This window comes from Penicillium arizonense, assembly GCF_001773325.1.
Source record: "Penicillium arizonense strain CBS 141311 chromosome Unknown PENARI_contig093, whole genome shotgun sequence".
Classification (NCBI taxonomy): Eukaryota; Fungi; Ascomycota; class Eurotiomycetes; order Eurotiales; family Aspergillaceae; genus Penicillium; species Penicillium arizonense.
The window spans coordinates 1-19,297 of record NW_019173370.1 but is presented as its reverse complement, the minus strand read 5'-3'; the positions used below and the strand labels follow the sequence as shown (position 1 = coordinate 19,297).

General features: G+C 50.7%; 6 protein-coding genes across 6 annotated transcripts; 1 reads left to right on the top strand and 5 right to left on the bottom strand.

Annotated features, from left to right (window-relative positions):
* Positions 1-278: 278 nt before the first annotated feature.
* Positions 279-5,266, bottom strand: PENARI_c093G11063 (uncharacterized protein; the record flags this gene model as incomplete). The annotated part of the gene is made up of 2 exons (XM_022637786.1): positions 279-4,027; positions 4,255-5,266. Coding segments are annotated over 2 exons (4,761 nt in total), but the record flags the coding sequence as incomplete, so codon positions are not given.
* Positions 5,267-6,181: 915 nt separating this feature from the next.
* PENARI_c093G03713 (uncharacterized protein) lies at positions 6,182-9,760 on the bottom strand (the record flags this gene model as incomplete). Its single annotated transcript, XM_022637784.1, has 3 exons — positions 6,182-7,124; positions 7,194-8,715; positions 8,785-9,760. 3 exons carry the CDS (start codon positions 9,758-9,760, stop codon positions 6,182-6,184), a joined length of 3,441 nt encoding a protein of 1,146 aa, XP_022482358.1.
* A 256-nt stretch (positions 9,761-10,016) lies between these two features.
* PENARI_c093G01652 (uncharacterized protein) lies at positions 10,017-10,351 on the top strand (the record flags this gene model as incomplete). The annotated part of the gene is made up of 2 exons (XM_022637783.1): positions 10,017-10,086; positions 10,173-10,351. The coding sequence occupies 2 exons, from the start codon at positions 10,017-10,019 to the stop codon at positions 10,349-10,351; spliced, it is 249 nt and encodes an 82-aa protein (XP_022482360.1).
* A 750-nt stretch (positions 10,352-11,101) lies between these two features.
* PENARI_c093G12216 (uncharacterized protein) lies at positions 11,102-12,493 on the bottom strand (the record flags this gene model as incomplete). Its single annotated transcript, XM_022637787.1, has 2 exons — positions 11,102-12,102; positions 12,259-12,493. The coding sequence occupies 2 exons, from the start codon at positions 12,491-12,493 to the stop codon at positions 11,102-11,104; spliced, it is 1,236 nt and encodes a 411-aa protein (XP_022482361.1).
* A 1,124-nt stretch (positions 12,494-13,617) lies between these two features.
* Positions 13,618-14,572, bottom strand: PENARI_c093G07447 (NYN domain-containing protein; the record flags this gene model as incomplete). Its single annotated transcript, XM_022637785.1, has 2 exons — positions 13,618-14,472; positions 14,519-14,572. 2 exons carry the CDS (start codon positions 14,570-14,572, stop codon positions 13,618-13,620), a joined length of 909 nt encoding a protein of 302 aa, XP_022482362.1.
* A 1,780-nt stretch (positions 14,573-16,352) lies between these two features.
* Positions 16,353-17,441, bottom strand: PENARI_c093G00327 (ribonuclease H family protein; the record flags this gene model as incomplete). The annotated part of the gene is made up of 1 exon (XM_022637782.1): positions 16,353-17,441. One exon carries the CDS (start codon positions 17,439-17,441, stop codon positions 16,353-16,355), a length of 1,089 nt encoding a protein of 362 aa, XP_022482359.1.
* Positions 17,442-19,297: the final 1,856 nt, after the last annotated feature.

Genomic DNA, 19,297 nt, shown 5'->3' with positions numbered 1-19,297 from the left:
ATGGATGGATGGATGATATCATTTACCCTGACCTCTCGCTTTTGGCGATATACAGGATACAACAACTATATATATCCTTGTATGTACACGTGTAATGTCCCACTTCCTGAAAACGAACTTGGAGCCTCGTCAAGGCCTATCGTGGCCCAGGTGCCGTTTAAGTTATTAGGCTGCCCTCATGGCGCGCGACTTTTGAACCTTTGTGACGCCTCAGCGAAGTCTAGTACGGCTTTGACCGTCCTAGCCCGCGACACGATGTCTGGCTTACCTCTCCTACCTTCGGTTGAGCCTCCCAGCAGACTCGACACGTCGTTGAACGCGTCCCCAGCTTCACGTCTTAGCTCCCTTCGGATTTCCCTCAAATTTGGGCAGTCCACCAGCACGTGGGTGACTGTTTCTTGCGCGCCGCACACGCACTGATCATTGTCGCGGAAGCCGAAGGTCTTGGCATAGGTGGATAGCCAATTGTGGCCCGTGCGTAGCTGTGTCAACAGGTACGCCCGGCCCCTGGGCAAATTCCCATACAGCTTCCTGGTGTAGGTCGCCGGTAGAGTGCTATCGATTTTTCGCAAGTGACCGCCATTGGTTGATGCTTTCCATTCCCGCTCCCATTGAGCGCGGATCTTGTCCCGGATAAGCGCTCTCTTCCTTGTCAGTAAAGGGCGGAAGGGGTGTGTTTTGCCCGGGCTTGCCGCGTCTTTGGCCAACCGATCTGCTGCGTCGTTCCCTGGATCGTCGCAGTGTCCGGGTATCCATTGGAGGCGGAGCGCGATTCCCTTTGCTTGAACCTCTGCGGCCGCCTGGAGGATCGCGTGGATGATGCGTTGTCCTGACCTGTTTCCTGGGTTTTCGATCGCCTGTAAGGCTGACGTGCTGTCGCAGAGGATCGTTGCCGTTGTTGTTCCATTGTGTTCCGTGCTTGGTCGCTGATGGCTGATCTTGAACACTGTACTGATAGCGTAGAAAATGCCTATCAGCTCTGCTACGTGAACCGACCACTGGTCCATCGGTCCTACTTGGACCTGTTTGGATTCGACAGCCTGTAGGTCCTTGTCGAGTGCTACAGCAGCGGCGCCTAGGTGGCCTTCACGTCCCGAGGCATCAGAGTAGACCACGATGGTCGATGCGGACCCTATGGTCTCTGCCCGTTCTCTTGCCGTCTCTCGGTCTAACCCGATCTCGATCTCCGTGAAGGACTCGACTCGCCACGGTGGCAGCGGTCGTGGGTCGATCGTCTCTAGTTCATCTAGTCTTTCTAGGTTCATGGTCTTCAGGGCTTCCGCCAGTGGGAAACGAGCGTACGACCCGACATTGTTCCTACGTTTCTGGGCTCGCCGTAGTGTATCCCAAATAGGATGATCGCGCGGCAGAGTGTGAAGGCTTGCAATGGTGTTCTGCGCTCGGTGGCGGAGGCGGAGGTGCGTTGGCAAAATATGTGCTTCTACTTCCAGAGCCGTGGTGGCCACTGTCCTGAAAGCTGATAGGATCCGGATTAATACGGTTCTCTGGACTGTGTTCAAGTGTCGTAGGTGAGTCTTGTCTCGCAACGGGTCGTGCCAGACCGTCGACGCGTAGTCCATGACCGGCGTTACACAGGCTTGGTAGAGCTGTCGCATCTGTTCTGGGCGTAGATGCCGCAGCCCGCCCAGAGCAATACTGACTTTGATTGCGCGTTTGATTGCTTGCTGGACGTGTTCTTTCCAGCGAAGCTCCTGGTCGAACACCACCCCTAGAAGCTTGGCAGTGGGCGACGGTTCGATTGTCTTCCCGTTCATAACCACTTGCCCCTGAAGCTGTTCGCGTCTTTTCCTGGTGATATGGATCAGTTCGGTTTTCTCGGCTGCAAAGCAAGACCCAGTTCGACGGGCCCATGCCTCAATGCGGGGAATATCTTCCGATTGAATCTTGGCTAGGTTCTCTTCGGCTGTGCGTCCCGCACGCCAGCGAAAGTAGTCATCGATAAAGGCGGATGCACCGCCGTGAGAGTCGACGGGTTGGTCGACCAGGTCGGAGTTGAAGAATGTGAACAGGATAGGGGAGAGCGGCGAGCCCTGTGCAAGTCCCGCGTTCGCTAGTGGTGTGGCCTCGGTGCGGAAGTCATCAAATCCTATGCTGGCGTGGCGGTCGCTCATAAAGCTCACAATCCATTTTCTCGCCACGGTTGGGACTCTCCTTGCCCGGAGGCAAGCGTCTAGGCTCACTTTGTTGACTCCATTAAAGGCACCTTTCAAGTCAAAGGCCACTAGCGTAATCACTTTGTGTTTATACCACGCCCGGTCAATCGCATTAGAGAGGACCAACAGGGCCTGTTCAGTCGTTCTGCCTGGTCGTCCTCCAAACTGGGTGTCCGGTAGCAGGCCGTGCTTTTCAGCGAGGTACGACAGTCGTCGCGCCATCACCGCTTCAAGGAGTTTGCCTAGAGTGTTAAGCAGCGAGATCGGGCGATAGGCCCCAGGTACTGAATAGTCAGGTTTCTTGGGTTTCCGCAGCACCACAATCTTCGCGCTTCGCCATCGCTTCGGGTGGTATCCTAGATTGACTGACGCGGTGAAGATCCCTGTGATGTAGACCTTGAGGTGTCTCCACAGCTGTTTCCATACCAGCGTCGGCAGGCCGTCTTCACCAGGTGCGGTAGATCCTTTTGCGGCTTTGAGAGATCGTTGAATCTCAAGCTCAGTGATAGGTTGCCACGGAAGTGCTAGAGGTGCTTGGGCGGGCAAGTCCTCGTGGGGTTCGTCCATCTGCGGGAAGAAAGCGTCTAGGAAGGCCTGCGCTTTGTCCTCGTTTTCTATAAGCTCGTTGGTACCGACGTGCAATGCCGGCACACATCCCCAGGCTTCTCGTGGTTTCATATAGGTGGCTGCTTTCCATAGCTTCCCTTCCCCGGCTTCGTCGAGGAACTGTTTCCAATGTGACGCCTTCACCTTCTCAATAGTGCGGGTCCATGATCGTCGTTTGTGCTGCATCCCTTGAAAGAGGGTTATGGAGCGGGCGTCGTGTCGCCCGCGTTCCGCACAACTTTCTTGCCACGTCCGGCGTAGTTGATTGACCTCGGTCTGCTGTATTTTGAGGGCTGGGGTGAACCAGCGTTTGGAGTATGGTGTTGGTCGTAGGTCGGGAGTGTGTCTATCCACCGCCCTGGCCGTCGCCTCTGTGAGCTTGTCGACTGTCTCATCTAGCGCCGGTCTCGTTTTCACCTCCTTCCATGGGCCCAATTGTCGGCGTACGTCTTCGGCAATCTTACACCAGTCTGCACGGTCGTAGGCTTTCTTTGCCTTAGCGGCGGGCTGGCGCTGAGATCTTAAATTCCATTCAGAGTACGTTGCGCGGTGGTCTGACCCGTAGTTTTCGTGGTAGAGATGGCATTTGACGAGCAGGTCTGGGCGGTTCGTTACCGTCTGGTCGATAGTGGTGCTCTTCCCTGGGTCGTTAAAGGGCCAGAAAGTCGCTGTTCCCCGTGGAAGACAGCTATGTAGGCAGTGCGCTTGAAAGAAGTTGATTAATTCGCTTGCGTCTTCAATGAATCGCGGTTGGATATGGTTTCCGCCCCATATCGGGTGATGGCGGTTGAAATCACCTGACAAGACGACGCTTCTTGTCCTTTGGTCGTCTTGGGTGTTGGCTATAAGTGTGTTCTGGATTGCCGTGAGTGCTAGTTCTGCCGACGTCTCGTTCGGCGTGAATAGCGGTACGCATGCGAGGTAAACTGAGAAGATAAGAAACTGAGAGTCGGTTGACCAAATTTTGATAGCTGTGACGTCCGGGTGGTCGCAGGCGATCTGTCGATGGGAAGAGGTTGAGACATTTCGGTTGACATAGATCAGACTGCGAAACCGACCTGCCTCAGTCTCGGTGGTCGGCCGGTATAGCCGCCAGGCGCTGTGGTTGACGTGTGTTTGATAGGCGGTGATCGATGGTTCTTGGATTAGGAGTACATCCAGATCCTGACTCTGGTGGTCGTTGATAAGCGCTTCCATCCTCGGTCCCGATTTCATGATGTTTAGCTGTAATACGCGTAGGTTTGTCTCTAACATTGGGAGTTAGAGGTTGCCGGCGTTAGGCACTGGCGATCACTAGTTGGGTGTTCACCACCACAGTCGAGGCATCGGGCTCTCACCCCCGGGGGGCACCGTTCCCGTTCATGTTGGCCAGCGCAATGTCCACATCGAGGTGTTTCCTTGCATGACCATGCGAAGTGCCCAAATCGTTGGCACCGGAAGCATCTCTTTCTTTTTAGTTCGCAGCGTTCCACACTGCCGATGAATCTCCGGCCAACGAGGAAGCCCTTGTCTAGCAAAAGATTGGCCCCTTCCGTGGTGTCGAACCAGATGCCGAGGGATGCGAACTTCCCTAGCACCTTGTCTCTCTTCTTAAGCCATGCCACCTCCTCGATCCGGAGTCCTAGCTCGTTTAGGTCATTTTCTTTCATGATTTTCTCGATCGCCTGTGAGTTGGCGTTTTCGAGGTCAAAGTCCTCAGTCGGGGTCCGGTGTACCACGACACCGAACCGCGCCTTGACTAGTTTCGTGTTGTTTCCTAGCTCGTTCAGCCATTCTGTGTTGTTGCGGGCCGCTTCCGCCGACTCTGTATCCTTAAACCGGATGACATATCCAGTTTTGGTGGTGCCAACCCCGGCTACTTGGGCGTCTTGTGTGGACGGTGCGTTCGATAGCGCCGTACGGATATAAGTGTTTACGGTCTCCGTTGGGAGATATCGCCCAAAGGTGTTTTGGTCGCTCTTGTCGTTGTCTCTCGGATCCACAAAGGACCGCTGAGTGCTAATTCGGACGCAGTTCCGATCTTTGTCTGTGCGTTGGTGTTTTGGTTGAAGAGGCGGGTGGCTCGCTGCCACTGCGGCCCACGATTTTGCCACGGGTGTGGCCGGGAGCGCATCAATTTGCGCCCGCAGGGCTCGAACTTCCTCATGGAGTTTCTCATTCTGCGTTTGGAGGATGTTCTGGTCGTGCTTTACTTCAAACAACTCGTCTTTGGTGGATTGGATGAGCTCGGTTTGGTAGGCGATCGTTTCTTTCAAGCCATCAATCATTCGCCAGATGTCCCGAGTCGTGACGCGTCCGCTGCTGTCTACGGAGCTTGTAGTCTCGGTAATTGAGCGAGCTGCGTTAGAGTAGCCATCGCTGAGGCGAGCCTGTCTTCTGGTCCGTGGCGCAGTAGTCGAATCAAGGTTTTCCGGCGCGTCAGTCACTGCCGTTCCTCGCGTGGTTGTGCGAGAAGGCTCGGGAGCACCCGCATGTGGGTCCGCCATTCCTTCCCTCTCGGTACACAACAACAATTTTATATCGCCTTCAGGTCGATTCGATTGGTTGTCTCGTATTCCCGCCGCTCCCAAGAGTACAGTCGTTCTGACCTGGTACAGTCGATTTCCACAGGATACAGTAGCTGACCCGTGTGATACAGTAGTGATCAGTCTACAGTACTTCCCGAAACTGGTGTCTGATGGTACCTTGATGGTACAGCCCCTTGTTTACAGTCCCCCATATACAGTCGATAGCGAAAACAGCTTCTACCCTGATGACTGTTTTTCTTTTCTCGGGCCCCGCTGCCAAGGGACTGGTGCATGGCTTTTACTCCACTACTATTACAAAAATAGATACAGCTCACGAATATGACGATACAAATACAGTACAATACAAGTGCCTTACAAAACGACTTTGTTCCTATTACAGCTTGTCAGAATCCCCAGTGTAGGTGCAAGAGCAAGAGAGATCTGGTTCGTCAATAGGCAGAATGGCTAAGAAATTATGTGAAGGAAGCTCCTTATCCCGCTCATTTACAGCCAGTTATTTCTGTATACATGTCCAGTCAGACAAATAGTGATAGATAGACAACAGGAAGGCATCAAGCTGATTTGTCCCTGTACCGTATAACAGTAGCTACTGGAGCTACAGATTCCAGAGATCTATGGGGCCTTTGATCTTATGAGGGAGAGGGAGGGGTTTAACTGATTTGGGAACCAGACGTACTAGACGATTTCCACAATCCTATCGTGCCCTCCATAAGACGAAGCTTGTGTGAGGCGGCAGGTTCAATAAAGAAGTCCATTCATTCAAGACACTAAGATGGGGAGAAGAGAGGAAGACCTGGTCTTGCTTGTTTACTTCCTGCACACAGCTCCTTCCAAACAGTACCACCTGCCTCTTCAGGCCTTCTGCCAGCCCAGCTAGCGTACATACGCCACAGCTTGGAGAGCATTTCCAGACATTTCACCTTGGGCGTTGGCCTCGGCTCCTTTCTCTAGCAGCAACTCGACAATCCTATCGTGTCCTCTGGAAGAGGCAGCTTGAAGAGCATTCCCATAGCGTCCGCCTTGGGCGTTGACCTCGGCTCCTTTCTCTAACAGCAACGGCACGACCCTATCGTGCCCTCCACGAGAGGCAGCTTGAAGAGCATTTCCATAGTCTCCACCTTGGGAGTTGACCTCGGCTCCTTTCTCTAGCAGCAACTGCACAATCTTATCGTGCCCTCTATAAGAGGCAGCTTGGAGAGCATTTCCGAAGTGTCCACCTTGGGCGTTGACCTCGGCTCCTTTCTCTAGCAGCAACTCCACGATCTTATCGTGCCCTTCAGAACACACAGCTTGAAGAGCATTTCCATACTCTCCACCTTGGGCGTTGACCTCGGCTCCTTTCTCTAGCAGCAACTCCACGATCTTATCGTGCCCTCCATGAGAGGCAGCTTGGAGAGCATTTCCGAAGTGTCCGCCTTGGGCGTTGACCTCGGCTCCGTTCTCTAGCAGCAACTCCACGGCCCTGTCGTGCCCTCCATAAGAGGCATCTTGGAGAGCATTTCCATTCTCTTCATCTTGGGCGTTGACCTCGGCTCCATTTTCTAGCAGCAACTCGACAATCTTATCGTGTCCTCTGGAAGAGGCAGCTTGAAGAGCATTCCCATAGCGTCCACCTTGGGCGTTGATCTCGGCTCCTTTTTCTAGCAGCAACTGTACGACCTTCTCATAACCATTCCGTGAGGCCGAGATGATAGGGTAGGCTCGGGTACCATCGGTCGAGTTGATATGTTTTCCATCAAGAGACAGTAGAAATTCAACCTCCCGCTCATGTCCGTTAAATGATGCCAGATGTAACGCAGTCATTGACGGCGGATCTCTATAAGTCTCGATAGCCTTTCAAAATATAGGGAACCACAATGAAAATCCTTTCCTCCTCATATCGTACATTTGCCGAACTTGACTGGTTACTTCTTGGTCTTGGGTCAGACTCATCTCCCGTTTGTGGTCCGGCCAATACAATGCTGAATAATCTAGAAAGCTTCGAATGTTTGAGCATGGATCATCATGATCTTGATCCAGATCTTCCATCAATAGGTATCGTAAACAGATAACAGCCATTTGATCCTCGGTGTCAGTCAAGGTCCACGAGTATAAGTAGTTGACACTATTGGAACTACTCTTCTTCACCAGGAATTCTCTTGCTGTCTGATGAATCAAGTAGATCTTGGAGTTATTGATGAAAACAAAAAGGCCACATAATCGACGGAGCTTTTTGTCGATCTGGGATGATTCAAGTCCGGCCTTTGCTGCAGTTTGGGCTTGTGGGGAGGTGGCAATACCGAGCGCCATGGCCATTTCCGCCGTTGTTAAAGGGCGCCGTGCTGCGACGATAATTTGTAAGATCTTCCTCGCAATGTCCACTTGGCGGGAGGGCACTCGACTAAGAATCTTTTCGTATGCCTCATCTACTGATTGAGGTATCACTTCGATTGACTCCTCAGCCGGGCGAAGGCTGTCCTCGAGTGTAGATTGAATATCGTCCATGGCTAAATGTAGCCAGAGATACGTACGGTGCTCCATTTGCAGAAGCTGTTGCTCCAGTCGCTTCTCTGTGTCCCGTGACAACGCCGCTCTTTCAACGAGCTCCTTTACTCGTATCTTCACGACAAAATCGATTTCTTGGTGGATCTGATCATTTTCTTTCTCCCCTTCCAGATGAAGATGTGGGAAAGAGTCCGTAATTGCTCGAAAACTATTCTGGATATCGTCATAAGGGCGACTAGTGACTAGGAATTTTAACCAGTTATCCTGTGTCCCCGGACGTGATAGGCGGTGAAACAACTGGAGCTTCTCAATCAATCGGTTCTGGTCAATCTCACGGCATTCATCAAGCGCATCGAATATGCAGATCGTCTTGCATAATTCATCAGCTAAAACGGCGCTTGTAAAAATTCTCCACTGTTCGTCAACCTCTTGTTGGAGCTTCTTCCCATTTTTTCCCCAAGACGGTATGGCATGACGCAAGAGCTGAGGCCGCTGGCTAAAAAGCTGATGGAGTACCGAGCAAAGCGCTAAAGCAAGGTGATTCTGTTCATCATTGTCTTTGAAAAAGAAGTAACAGATTGTCACTTCTGGACAAGAAATTTCGAAGCAGTCTTCGATTATCGATCGGGAAAGTACAGACTTCCCACAGCCTGGGTCGGCAGACACCCAGAGAAGATCGTTACAGCTGCTCTCCGACCAACGGATATATTCGGCGCTCTGTAAAGCCCATAGGCAGGTTCCTTCCACTTTTCTCGGATTGATGTTCTTTTGCTCCTCATAAGTTGATATCTTGAATGTTTGAAGACAACGGTTTTGCTGATCCGTCAAAGCAACCGCAACCTTCTCACGATGATGTCGTTCTTGTTGACTATATGCTTGGTCCAGGCGTTGGTTTGTGCCTTCTATTTCGGCCTTCAACCCGTCTACATAGAGCTTTATAAGCAAGTGATCATTAATCCAGGACTAGCTAAGCTTGTATTGATTTCACTTACTGCATATATCTACTACCAAGCTCTCCTGTGAAATATGGCCAACAGGGACATAGCCCAGCAGCTCTTTTGTATATGCTGCGGCTGCTAGGGCTGCATATCCCTGCCATTCCTTGTTCTTGTGCGAGTCGGTATAATCACAAACACCGCGGATGACAACGCAGGGAAAGTCTAGCATAAGACCAGCCGCCTCCATCTCGAAGCACAATGCCCCAGTATCCGAACGAAGCTGGTCTCTTGATCGCCCGTGCTTGATGACCTTATTACCAGAAGCAATGATACCGTAATGGGGCTGTGGATCATTGTCCTCGCGTTCACCTCTGGTCTGTTCCCATTCCGCTGGACATCCATCACAGCTGCTCGCACTAGTAGGATGATCATGGTTCACCTGAAAGAGTCGATCAGACTGTGCAGTAGGCCGGCCAAAATTTTTCCGAGTTCGAGCGGTTCTTCCGATCGCGTTTTGGAGATATTCCGGGTAGCGGGGGTCATCTCTCAGCCCGGCAGCTCTCATCGTGCCAACTGCGGTTAATAGTGCCCTCGGCGGACTGTTCAACGAGCCAGTTCGTTCGAATTCGCCATCTGCGATAATCTTGCCCATATCATATTGAATCACCCCACCGCAAGTGCCTTGGGGACAGCTAATCACGACATCGCCGAGGCGGATATCATGAGCAGCTGAAGGAATTCCACCCCCAATACCGACCATCAGTCCGATTCGAAGTGACTTGGAGAAGGTGCGAAGCATGTTGTTTGCGACCGTAGTAGCAGAGGTGGTTCCGTACTGGCCTCCAGGGAGGCAGGCGATCACGACAAAATGTTTACCGATTCGGCCTAACGTGTAGGTATTCGAATCCGCTGCATCTTGCTCCTCGAGAATCCCAAAGTGCTCATCTAGCATTTCGGCGGCGGCTGCAGCCTCGATCGGAAGAGCACAAATCCAGCCAATTTGGAAGGCATCTCGCGGAGGATAGGCCATGGAGAAGGTCTAGCGTGGTTTCGCGAGAGGAATAGTGCATCGACGAGAATATCAGGGAAAGTTAATTAGCGACACAGGTTGACGAGTCATCTACTGGATTACAGGGAGAGAAGAGCCCCATTGCAAGGCAGACAGCAGCAGCCCCGCCGCCAGCAGTAGAGGCTCGCCCAGGCTGAGGGAGGAGCACAGGGCGGCAATAGAGCGAATGCTATTGGAGAAAGCGACCAGCCTGTAGCTTGGAGAGCCGCACGTGACAATGTGGTCCGTGACTGACGTGGCACGACAGACAGAACCCGTCAGCAATGGTGGTGGCTGCAGCACCGCCGGTTAGATATGGCACCAACACTTGAACCATGGCGACTCGAGCTCATTCGTGACATGATACAAGACTCTCAATCGTATACTAACGCAGAAATCGCCAAAGCTGCCCATTGTACCCCACGATCAATCAGCACTGCCCGCTCGAACCTACGATGCTTTGGAAGTGTCAAGGCCCCTCCAAACGGTATTGGACGACGACGGACGATCACCCCACCGATGCTTGAAGCTCTCTGTGAGCGCCTCCTCGAAAAGCCAGATCAACCAAGATGAGATGGTGGTCTTCTTGTGGGATGAGTTTCGCGTCCTAGTGACTATATATAGCATTGGCAGAGCACTCGCATCGGTTGGATGGTCTAAGAAAGCCGCAAGGCGGATAGCGCGAGGACAGAATACGGAACTTCGGGACTTCTATCTTCACACCATCTCGTCTTTCCGATCCTACCTCCTGGTATACGTGGATGAGTCAGGCTGTGATAAACGAGCGGGTTTCAGACGGACCGGGTGGTCCCCACTAGGAGTGACACCTGTCCAGATTTCTCAATTTCACCGCGGGCAGCGTTACCAGATACTTCCCGCATATGCCCAGGATGGCGTAGTTCTTGCACGAGTCTTCCAGGGATCGACCGACGCTGTTGTGTTTGAGGATTTTATACGGCAACTTCTACATCACTGTGGGAAGTGGCCAGAGCCGAAATCCGTTCTTGTAATGGATAATGCCTCTTTCCATCGTACGGAGGGTGTTCGGCAAATTTGCTCTGCAGCTGGGGTCAAATTGGTGTACTTGCCACCCTACTCCCCGGATCTAAATCCGATCGAGGAGTTCTTTGCTGAGCTTAAGGCGTTTATTAAACGACATTGGCTGACGTATGAAGAGAACTCGGGCCAGGGTTTTAATACTTACCTCGAATGGTGTGTTGATGTAGTCGGGGCAAGAGAGAAAAGCGCGAAAGGCCATTTTCGGCATGCAGGCTGAAATATTGAAGAACCGTGACAATCGAATATATATCTCATCCATTCTATCTATAGTCTATGTTCTATGCCGCACTTACAATGCTCGACCCAATAATTGATGTCCCCGACAAAACGACGAGCAATGCCTCTTTTGATGCCATTCCTGATGAAAAAGCCCGGATCCTGATCCTTGTGGATCTGCACAACATCCAGTCCATCTTCGAGGGCAGTATCGCGAGCTTTGCGAAACTCTGCCTTTAGTTTCTCATCATTCACTTGGGATTGCTGCCAGTCACTATATTCAGCAACAGCAAGGTCCCGCAGACCAGGGATCTCGAGAAAATCCGGAGGCGCTTTTCCTGGACCCGTAGTCGGCATCGGAGTCGGTGTAGTCGGCACAGAAAGAGGAGAAGCCTGCGCAGGAAGGACGTTGGTAATGTTTATAGGGGGATATCCATTGGTGGACTGAGTGCCTCCCTTTTGCCTCTCAAGTCGCTGCTGCTCCTGTATATATAGCCTTTCACGGATTGATTCAGGGACGTCGTCGTGGGTTTTCAACACACCACCTTCCTCCGCGTAGCTCACAAGGGCCCTCAGATTCTGTACTGTCAGCTTAATATGCTTCTTGCTTATAGGGTCACGCCAGCAGTGCGGTCCCAGCTCACATGCTCCACTAGAGCACCGCATCAGACTGTAAACATGGTCCCAAGTAGGAGGTTGCCCAGTGGCCTGTTCTTGTGCATTGATGTCTGCTTGCCGCTCAAGCAACATAAGCTGGGTAGCAGATGAAGTCCCTCTTTTATCTGTCCTTCTTGGGCTGGCCCTTGGGACGTGACTGCCCTCGGTATAGTTGAATGACATATTCAGTGTTAGTTTCTTCCCAGCACGGAAAAGGTCGCCCCACACCAGAAGCTGTTTCTCCACAGCAGGCCAGTCCATTTCGGTTTTGTCACAAGAGAGAGTGAGGTCTGGCTGATTACGATGATTCACCGATACAAGGATGGTTGTATCATCTAATTCAACACTTTTCTGTGCAAATTTCTTGCCCACAACTTCCTTTAACTTGGGCTCTAAAAAAAGACGCCAGTAAAACCGCGGAGCCAACACCAGGTCTTGCTCTGTATTTTTCCGAATAGTTTTGTTGTTGAGGGTTATCTTCCACAAAATCGAATAGTGAATACAGGTAGGTGGAAGCTCATCGTACAATCTTCCTTCTTCCCACTTACCCAGCTGAAGTAATTGAATCTGGTTTATTTGAGGAGATCGGTGCTGCGGGGAGAAGTCGTCATTTGGGCGGTCTTCCGGGCTAATCAGACTCATCACGGAGGGTGTCTGGCAGACGCCATATCCGGGGGTCGGGGCATATTCTGGGGTCGGGGCAAAGAGCGAGGATTGATCGGGTTGGTCATACGAATCAAATAGCAGTGGATCATTCTGAGTGCTGAATGGGCTACGGCTCATATTTGTGCAGCTATTTAGCCAATAATTAACATCATCATACATCAAGAGGCTCTCTGGGGGGTCGTTCGCTTCGGTTGATACTCGTTGATTCTTACCTAGAGAAAGCGGCCGCTGAAAAGAGAGCACAGGCAAACAAGAAGTTTCGTGGAGTAAGCAGCATCGGATGACAGCGTTGTTAGGTTATACAAGCGTTCTCTTCGATCTGATCGGTGACGACGGAGCCCTGCGAGAGGCGATGAGGTTGGGACACCCAGAAAGCAGGCACAGCACAGTGTTTGCCTTGTTTGCACGTAGATCTTCCAGGTTCCAGGGAATTCCATAAGCTGATCGACCACTATTCCAAATCGGGAATAGATGTAAGCATCTAATATTGGAAGCCCTCACAAATCTGCGTCTTTTTGCCAACACAGAATATCATGATCGAAGAGAAAAAAAAATAAAAAATTTCAATTGAGGTCGAAACAACAAGGACGCAATGATGTAGGTAATAAACATCATATCGTTGGTTTCCGTGTTGATGCTATTTACAAATGAATAATGCATGGATGAGTCTTTCAACAGTCCCGCAGTCAGTAAGTTGAGGGCCGCGCGATGGGTCTTTAGCAGCCAATTATTCTACATGACGCGATATCACGTGATTTGTTCATGCCTCAAGCATACCCTGCAAAAAGGACAGTTTCATAATATCGAGTAACTCTAATACCGTAACTCTGGGTTCTAATACCAACGAATACGATGGGCTGTTATTCCGTTACTAGTCTGCTTGCAATAAAATTTACGCGCTACTTCCTTGGCAGTGGGGCCCGAGAAAAGAAAAGCAGTCATCAGGGTAGAAGCCGTTTTCGCTATCGACTGTATAAGTTATTTGTCCTTGTATTTTTGCCTCTTGTCATGAATGAACGCAAATGGCCATTTTATTGCGATACATATCGAATTCCTTAGTAAATGACGACCCAGTCTATTGCTCCAACGAAAGTAAGTATCTGACGTCTTTCTTTGTCTCTTAGAACGCTGCACTATTTTAGCACTCTAAGTGGAATTTTTCAAGACGTATTAGATTGCTACTAGGCTGTCAATAAAGCAAACTACGGCGAGTTCATAGATATTGACTGAGACGAAATAAATCAGACTTGCGCAGATCCAGTAGAAATTTTCCGCTTTCGTACGTATGTTTCTGGGGTTTTGTCTGCTTGAGAAAGACGACGTTCGATATCAAAATCAGGCGAGTCAGAGAGTAGCTTGCTGAGATTGGCGTGTCCGTGTGTGGAGACGTTGAAGTCCGGGTGTTGTGTTGAGAGATGCTCACTCACATCAGACAACCTGGCCCATCCACGGTTATCGAGGGAGGTGTCTGCCGTGTTCTGCTGCCGAATAGCAAATTTATCACCTTTGTTGGCCTCTTGAGCTGAACTACGGCCCTCAGGAACCTCAGCCCTATCTGAATGCGGCACAAGCCTTGAAGGGTGAAGGTCTTCGGTATAAATGAATTCATCACACGCAGCGACGAAAGCTTCAGGCGTCTTGTGCTGTCCAAATCCATATACCTTCAGTCCAGTCTCGCGCACTCGTGTGGCTAATGGGGTGAAGTCACTGTCGCTAGAGATGAGGCAGAAGCCATCGAAGTGGCTCGAGTACAAAAGGTCCATCGCGTTGATAATCATAGCTGAGTCGCTTGAATTTTTTCCATGAGTGTACGCAAACTGCTGGATAGGTTGGATAGACTGATTGAGAAGCTCATTCTTCCAGGCTTCCATCCTATGATCGGTCCAGTCCCCATAGGCCCGCTTTACATGAGCTGTGCCATACTTGGCGATCTCTGTAAGTAACAGTCCAATAATAGAGTATTGCGCATTTTCAGCGTCAACCAGAACCGCAAGTTTGGGAGTGGTATCACAGGCCATGTCAGTATGCGCGTACAGAAGAGGGAGGTTCTCGTGATCGTTGTCATCGTCAACATCGAGCATCACTCTCGTGTTACACTTTATACTCCAGCACAGTTACATGCTCCATGGTTCAACAACGTACTTGTAATTGATCACCTGGTCTTTCGTAGGTTCGGATGAACGTGGAGTTCAACATGATGAGGGAATAAATAATCCAACACGAGGCTCTTCGCACTTGCGACCAATTACACGGTATAGATGACTGCTTCTTGACACATGATGATACGTTCATTTACGAGTTATGATGCGCAGTGATGATGTTTCGCCACATACACTCAACCGAGGATATATCAGTATGACAAGGATACAGTCCTAAATCACTTATGTGTGAAGAATGCTACAAAAAAGATTGTTGCAAGTTAGGCCAATTTCTTGAAGATACAAGAACAATGCAAGGTTGGCGGAAATGTATTCTGATACACACGAGCTCGCTTGAGATAGGGCCGTAGGGGAAACAAAGAGCGAGAGATTCAAGGTAAACTCGTTTTTAATTTCCCGGTATACCATCCTTAGGGATTTAACCACCTCAAAGAGCTGTTTTCAAGGCGTGTGGCGAAAATAACTTCTTTCAAACCGACCACATTGGGGCACCATTTGAAACGTTGACCAGACTCTGTTTCATAGTGACTCCAATTACGCTTACTGTAATGAAATGCTTAAGCTTGAAGAATAACTATTCAGAATCATTCAGCCTATGTCGTTCAGGTTAGGCTTATGTGACCTCTGAGATAGCGCAATAGTGATAAGCAAGGAATAAACAGAGGAGAGTTAGCGTGTGGAGTAGTTTCGCGTAAGTTACAATATCTCATGTTCCAGACCCTTACCGTTAATTACACGAGCTATTCGAGGAAGCGGTCTAGAAAGCGGGGTGAGCACGGTCTGTATATTAGGACTAGCGCAATTCTGGCTCACACTTAAGAGTCAAGTTAGAAGAGTTTGGTAGTATGAATGATTTCGAAGACTACTGTAGTCATATGCAAGAAACAGAGCATTCGATCGCATTGGTATAGGAGCTCTACCAGACAAGACATTCGCTCGCTTCGCATTCGAGTGGTGGGCATCTGAGGGTGTCTTCGTGTTGTGGGTCCGTGTCAGCACTATTGATCCAGTTGGACGAGATGTTGTACTTTACGTCGTTCACGAAGGACCTCTCGAGTGTACGGTTGAGACCGATACTCAATTAGGATCGTGATCGCACTAGCTTACCAACTGGATCACTGCCAATTCTCTTCGGCAATGCAGTTACCAATATGCCATGTCGCATCCAGGTTCGTCGCACTCTCCGGTTGTCGCTTCGAAGAAGCCACGCTGGGCGCACCAGACAAGTTCCCAAGACGGCAAAGGCGCGTGACGAACCACATATGGCAAGGAATTGTTCAGTCGTATTGGGAGACTGCTTCGTGTAGACGCCGAGATGTTGAGGCACTTCGCCGTTCAGGGTGTGAAGGCAGTGAGGAGGGCGGGAGACGCGATGGAGCGCGTCGTAGTGTCTTATCTGACTCGGCGAGAATAGGTTATCCGCCACAAGAGTGTTCGCGGGTGCAAGGGCTGCTTCTCCAACGGCATGAAATGTCAGTGGTGTTTGTGTTTTGGGGCACAGACTTGGCGCCAATCATCGGACCCGGCGCAACAGGAGGCGCGATATTCCACTCGCCTCATCGTGGACAACGAACGTCTGGAGCTTATTCGTCCTGTTGTTGGCCCGCAGCCTTGGTTTGCAATGATCCACATAGGTACAGGATGGATGGATGGATGATTTCATTTACCCTGACCTCTCGCTTTTGGCGATATACAGGCTACAACAACTATATATATCCGTGTTCGTACACGTAGAGTGATCCACTTCCTGAAAACGAACTTAGAGCCTCGTCGAGGCCTATCGTGGCCTAGTTGCCGCTCGCGTTGTTAGGCTGCCCTTATGGCGCGCGACTTTGAAACCGCTGTGACGCCTCAGTGAAGTCCAACACGGCATTCACCGTTTTGGTTCGCGAGACGGTGTCTGGTTTACCTCTCTCACCTTCTTTGGAGCCTCCCAGCGGACTCGATATGCTGCTAAATGCGTCCCCAACCTTCATCCTTAATTCTCTTCTCAACTCCTGCAGTTTTGGACAGTCCACCAGGACATGAGTGACTGTTTCTTGCGCGCCGCACACGCAGTGATCGTCATCACGGAAGCCAATGGCGTTCCTGAAGGTGGATAGCCAATTATGGCCCGTGCGTAGCTGTGTCAGCAAGTATGCCCGGCCCCTAGGCAGGTTCCCATAGAGCTTCCTGGTGTAGGCTGCCGGTAGAGTGCTATCGATTTTCCGCAGGTGACCGCCTTTGGTGGATGATTTCCATTCCCGCCCCCACTGAGCGCGGATGTTATCGCGAATGAGCGCCTTCGTCCTTGTCAGCAAAGGGCGGAAGGGGTGTGTCTTGCCCGGGCTTGCTGCGTCCTTGGCCAGCCGATCTGCCGCGTCGTTTCCCGGGTTGTCGCAGTGTCCGGGTATCCATTGGAGACGGAGCGCGATTCCCTTCGCTTGAACCTCCGTGGCCGCTTGGAGGATCGCGTGGATGATGCGTTGTCCTGATTTGTTTTCTGGGTTCTGGATTGCTTGCAATGCTGATCTGCTGTCGCAGAGGATCGTTGCGGTCGTTTTTCCCTTATGTTCCGTTCTTGGCCGCTGGTTGCTGATCTTGAACACTGTGCTGACGGCGTAGAAAATGCCTATCAGCTCTGCTACGTGAACCGACCACCGGTCCATCGGTCCCACCTGGACCTGTTGGGATTCGATAACCTCCAGGTTGTTGTCGAGTGCTACGGCAGCGGCGCCCAGGTGGTCTTCGCGTCCCGAGGCGTCAGAGTAGACCACAATGGTGGACATGGATCGCACGGTCCTAGCCCGTTCTGTTGCCGACTCTCGGTCTGACCCGATCTCAATCTCCGTGAAGGGCTCGGCCCGCCACGGCGGAAGCGGTCGTGGGTCGATCGTCTCTAGTTCATCCAGCCTTACTAGGTCCATGGTCTTCAGGGCTTCCGCCAGACATAGGTACAGGATGGATCGAAATCAGTTTCACCACTTGCACATGGAGATTCTTCTCCAACCCTGTCCCGAAACACGCTATACCTATTACGGTTAGTTTTCCCCTGAACCCCTTTCTTGGCAGGATTCCAGTACAGGCGTAAATAACACCTTAATCTGTATTAGACCCGTACCATCTCCAGGGGTTCTAGAACGTTGATCTAGCAAACAAGGCAAATAGACAGTAGGGAGCCATCTCAAAGCTGCGGACCTCAACAAAGGTGATTATTAGACCATGCATTAGTTTTACCATAATGGCAACAAAATGAGATCTCGCATCTCCAATAGCACACTTGAAACGGGGGAAAGGGGGTAAGATTAGGCTGCTCATCGCAATCTGGGTATCCAAACTCGAACTCGGATCAATATAGTTCCCAGGAAAGCGCTAATCCCACCCATGCCACCCAGGATTCTGCCCTTTCTTTCCGCCATTTCTCCCCTCAGGACTCCTAGGAGCTTCAAATCAATCGATGCTGACTAAGCGGTCAGAGTGACCAATCAATGTATCGGGAGGCGAAGCGCTTGGCTGAGCAAGGCGCAATGTTCGCATACTGATATTTAAACCCCACGACCACCCCCAGGGCGACTCGATCCATTACACACCAGTATTCCAAAACCAAAATGCCTAAGAACACCTGTGCTCGTTCGTGCCAAATTTTGGCCTGTATACACTCCAACCTTCCGCAATCGCCTCAGAGGGACACCAAGAAAACCGCAGATTCAATTGCTTATTCCACAATTGACGTCCATAAAATCAACACCATCCCTCCACTAGTTGCTCTACCTTCTGAACTGCTCTTAAAAATCCTCGGAAATTTGCAAGATCTCGAAGACTTTTTCTCTTCAATACTTGCCTGCCGCCGGATTTTCGATGTTTTCCAAGAGGCACAAAGACCACAAAGACTACTAATCGAGTCAACTTTCGCCAAATATCTTCATCTAAGGACCGACTGGGAAATCTACAGAGTGCTGATCCAGCTCAGTCAGATTATCCGACGAGATATCGTACACAGAGACATTGTACGGCACATCTTTGAAACCGGATGGGAAATTTTCAGACAAAGACATCAAGAGGAGCTACTTATTCCATTTGGAAGAGCCCTCGCATGGTCCTATGTCTTGAATGAACGCCAAGCTGATGCAATCTGTCTTTTGCAACTGATACAGAAGGGAGAGCCACCCTTTGGATGGTCGACAAGAACATCGTCACAGCAGCCTATTCAACCGATCAGAGAGCTTTTGGACCAGCTAGACTCGGAGGAGAACGGTGTTGATAGAATGTACATCAGCTCTGACTTGGACCATCCGCTGGTTGAGATTAACGGAAAATCCAAACCAAGTCTCAATGACAAGGAGCGGGCCATTCTTTTGAGGAATGGAATCTTATTCAGGGAAAACTCAATTGTGACGAGAAAACGCAAACCTTGTCCGCCGAGGGCCTCGTCCAAGCCTATGTTTTTTTCCAGTCTTGCCTACACTTTTTATCGCAGATGAATCCCCAATGAGACCATGAACGGGGACGCTGTGGAAGCTCTAGCTCATCAGCTCCCAAGGTCATGTGCGGGGGATGGACAGCACGGGTCTTTACGCGGCCTATGAATGGCGGGTAAGTCGCTGGCAAAGCCTGTGTCAAGTAGGCTGCATTCTATGATTGCGAACTGCTGATAGGGGCTGCATGATGCCACTTAAAGCGACCAGAATGCCGTTTCTCAGAAGCATAGCTAGATATTTCGTCTCTCGGTACTTGGAATTGATCCACAATATATTGGTAACTAACTTGTTATAGTTAGTAACTA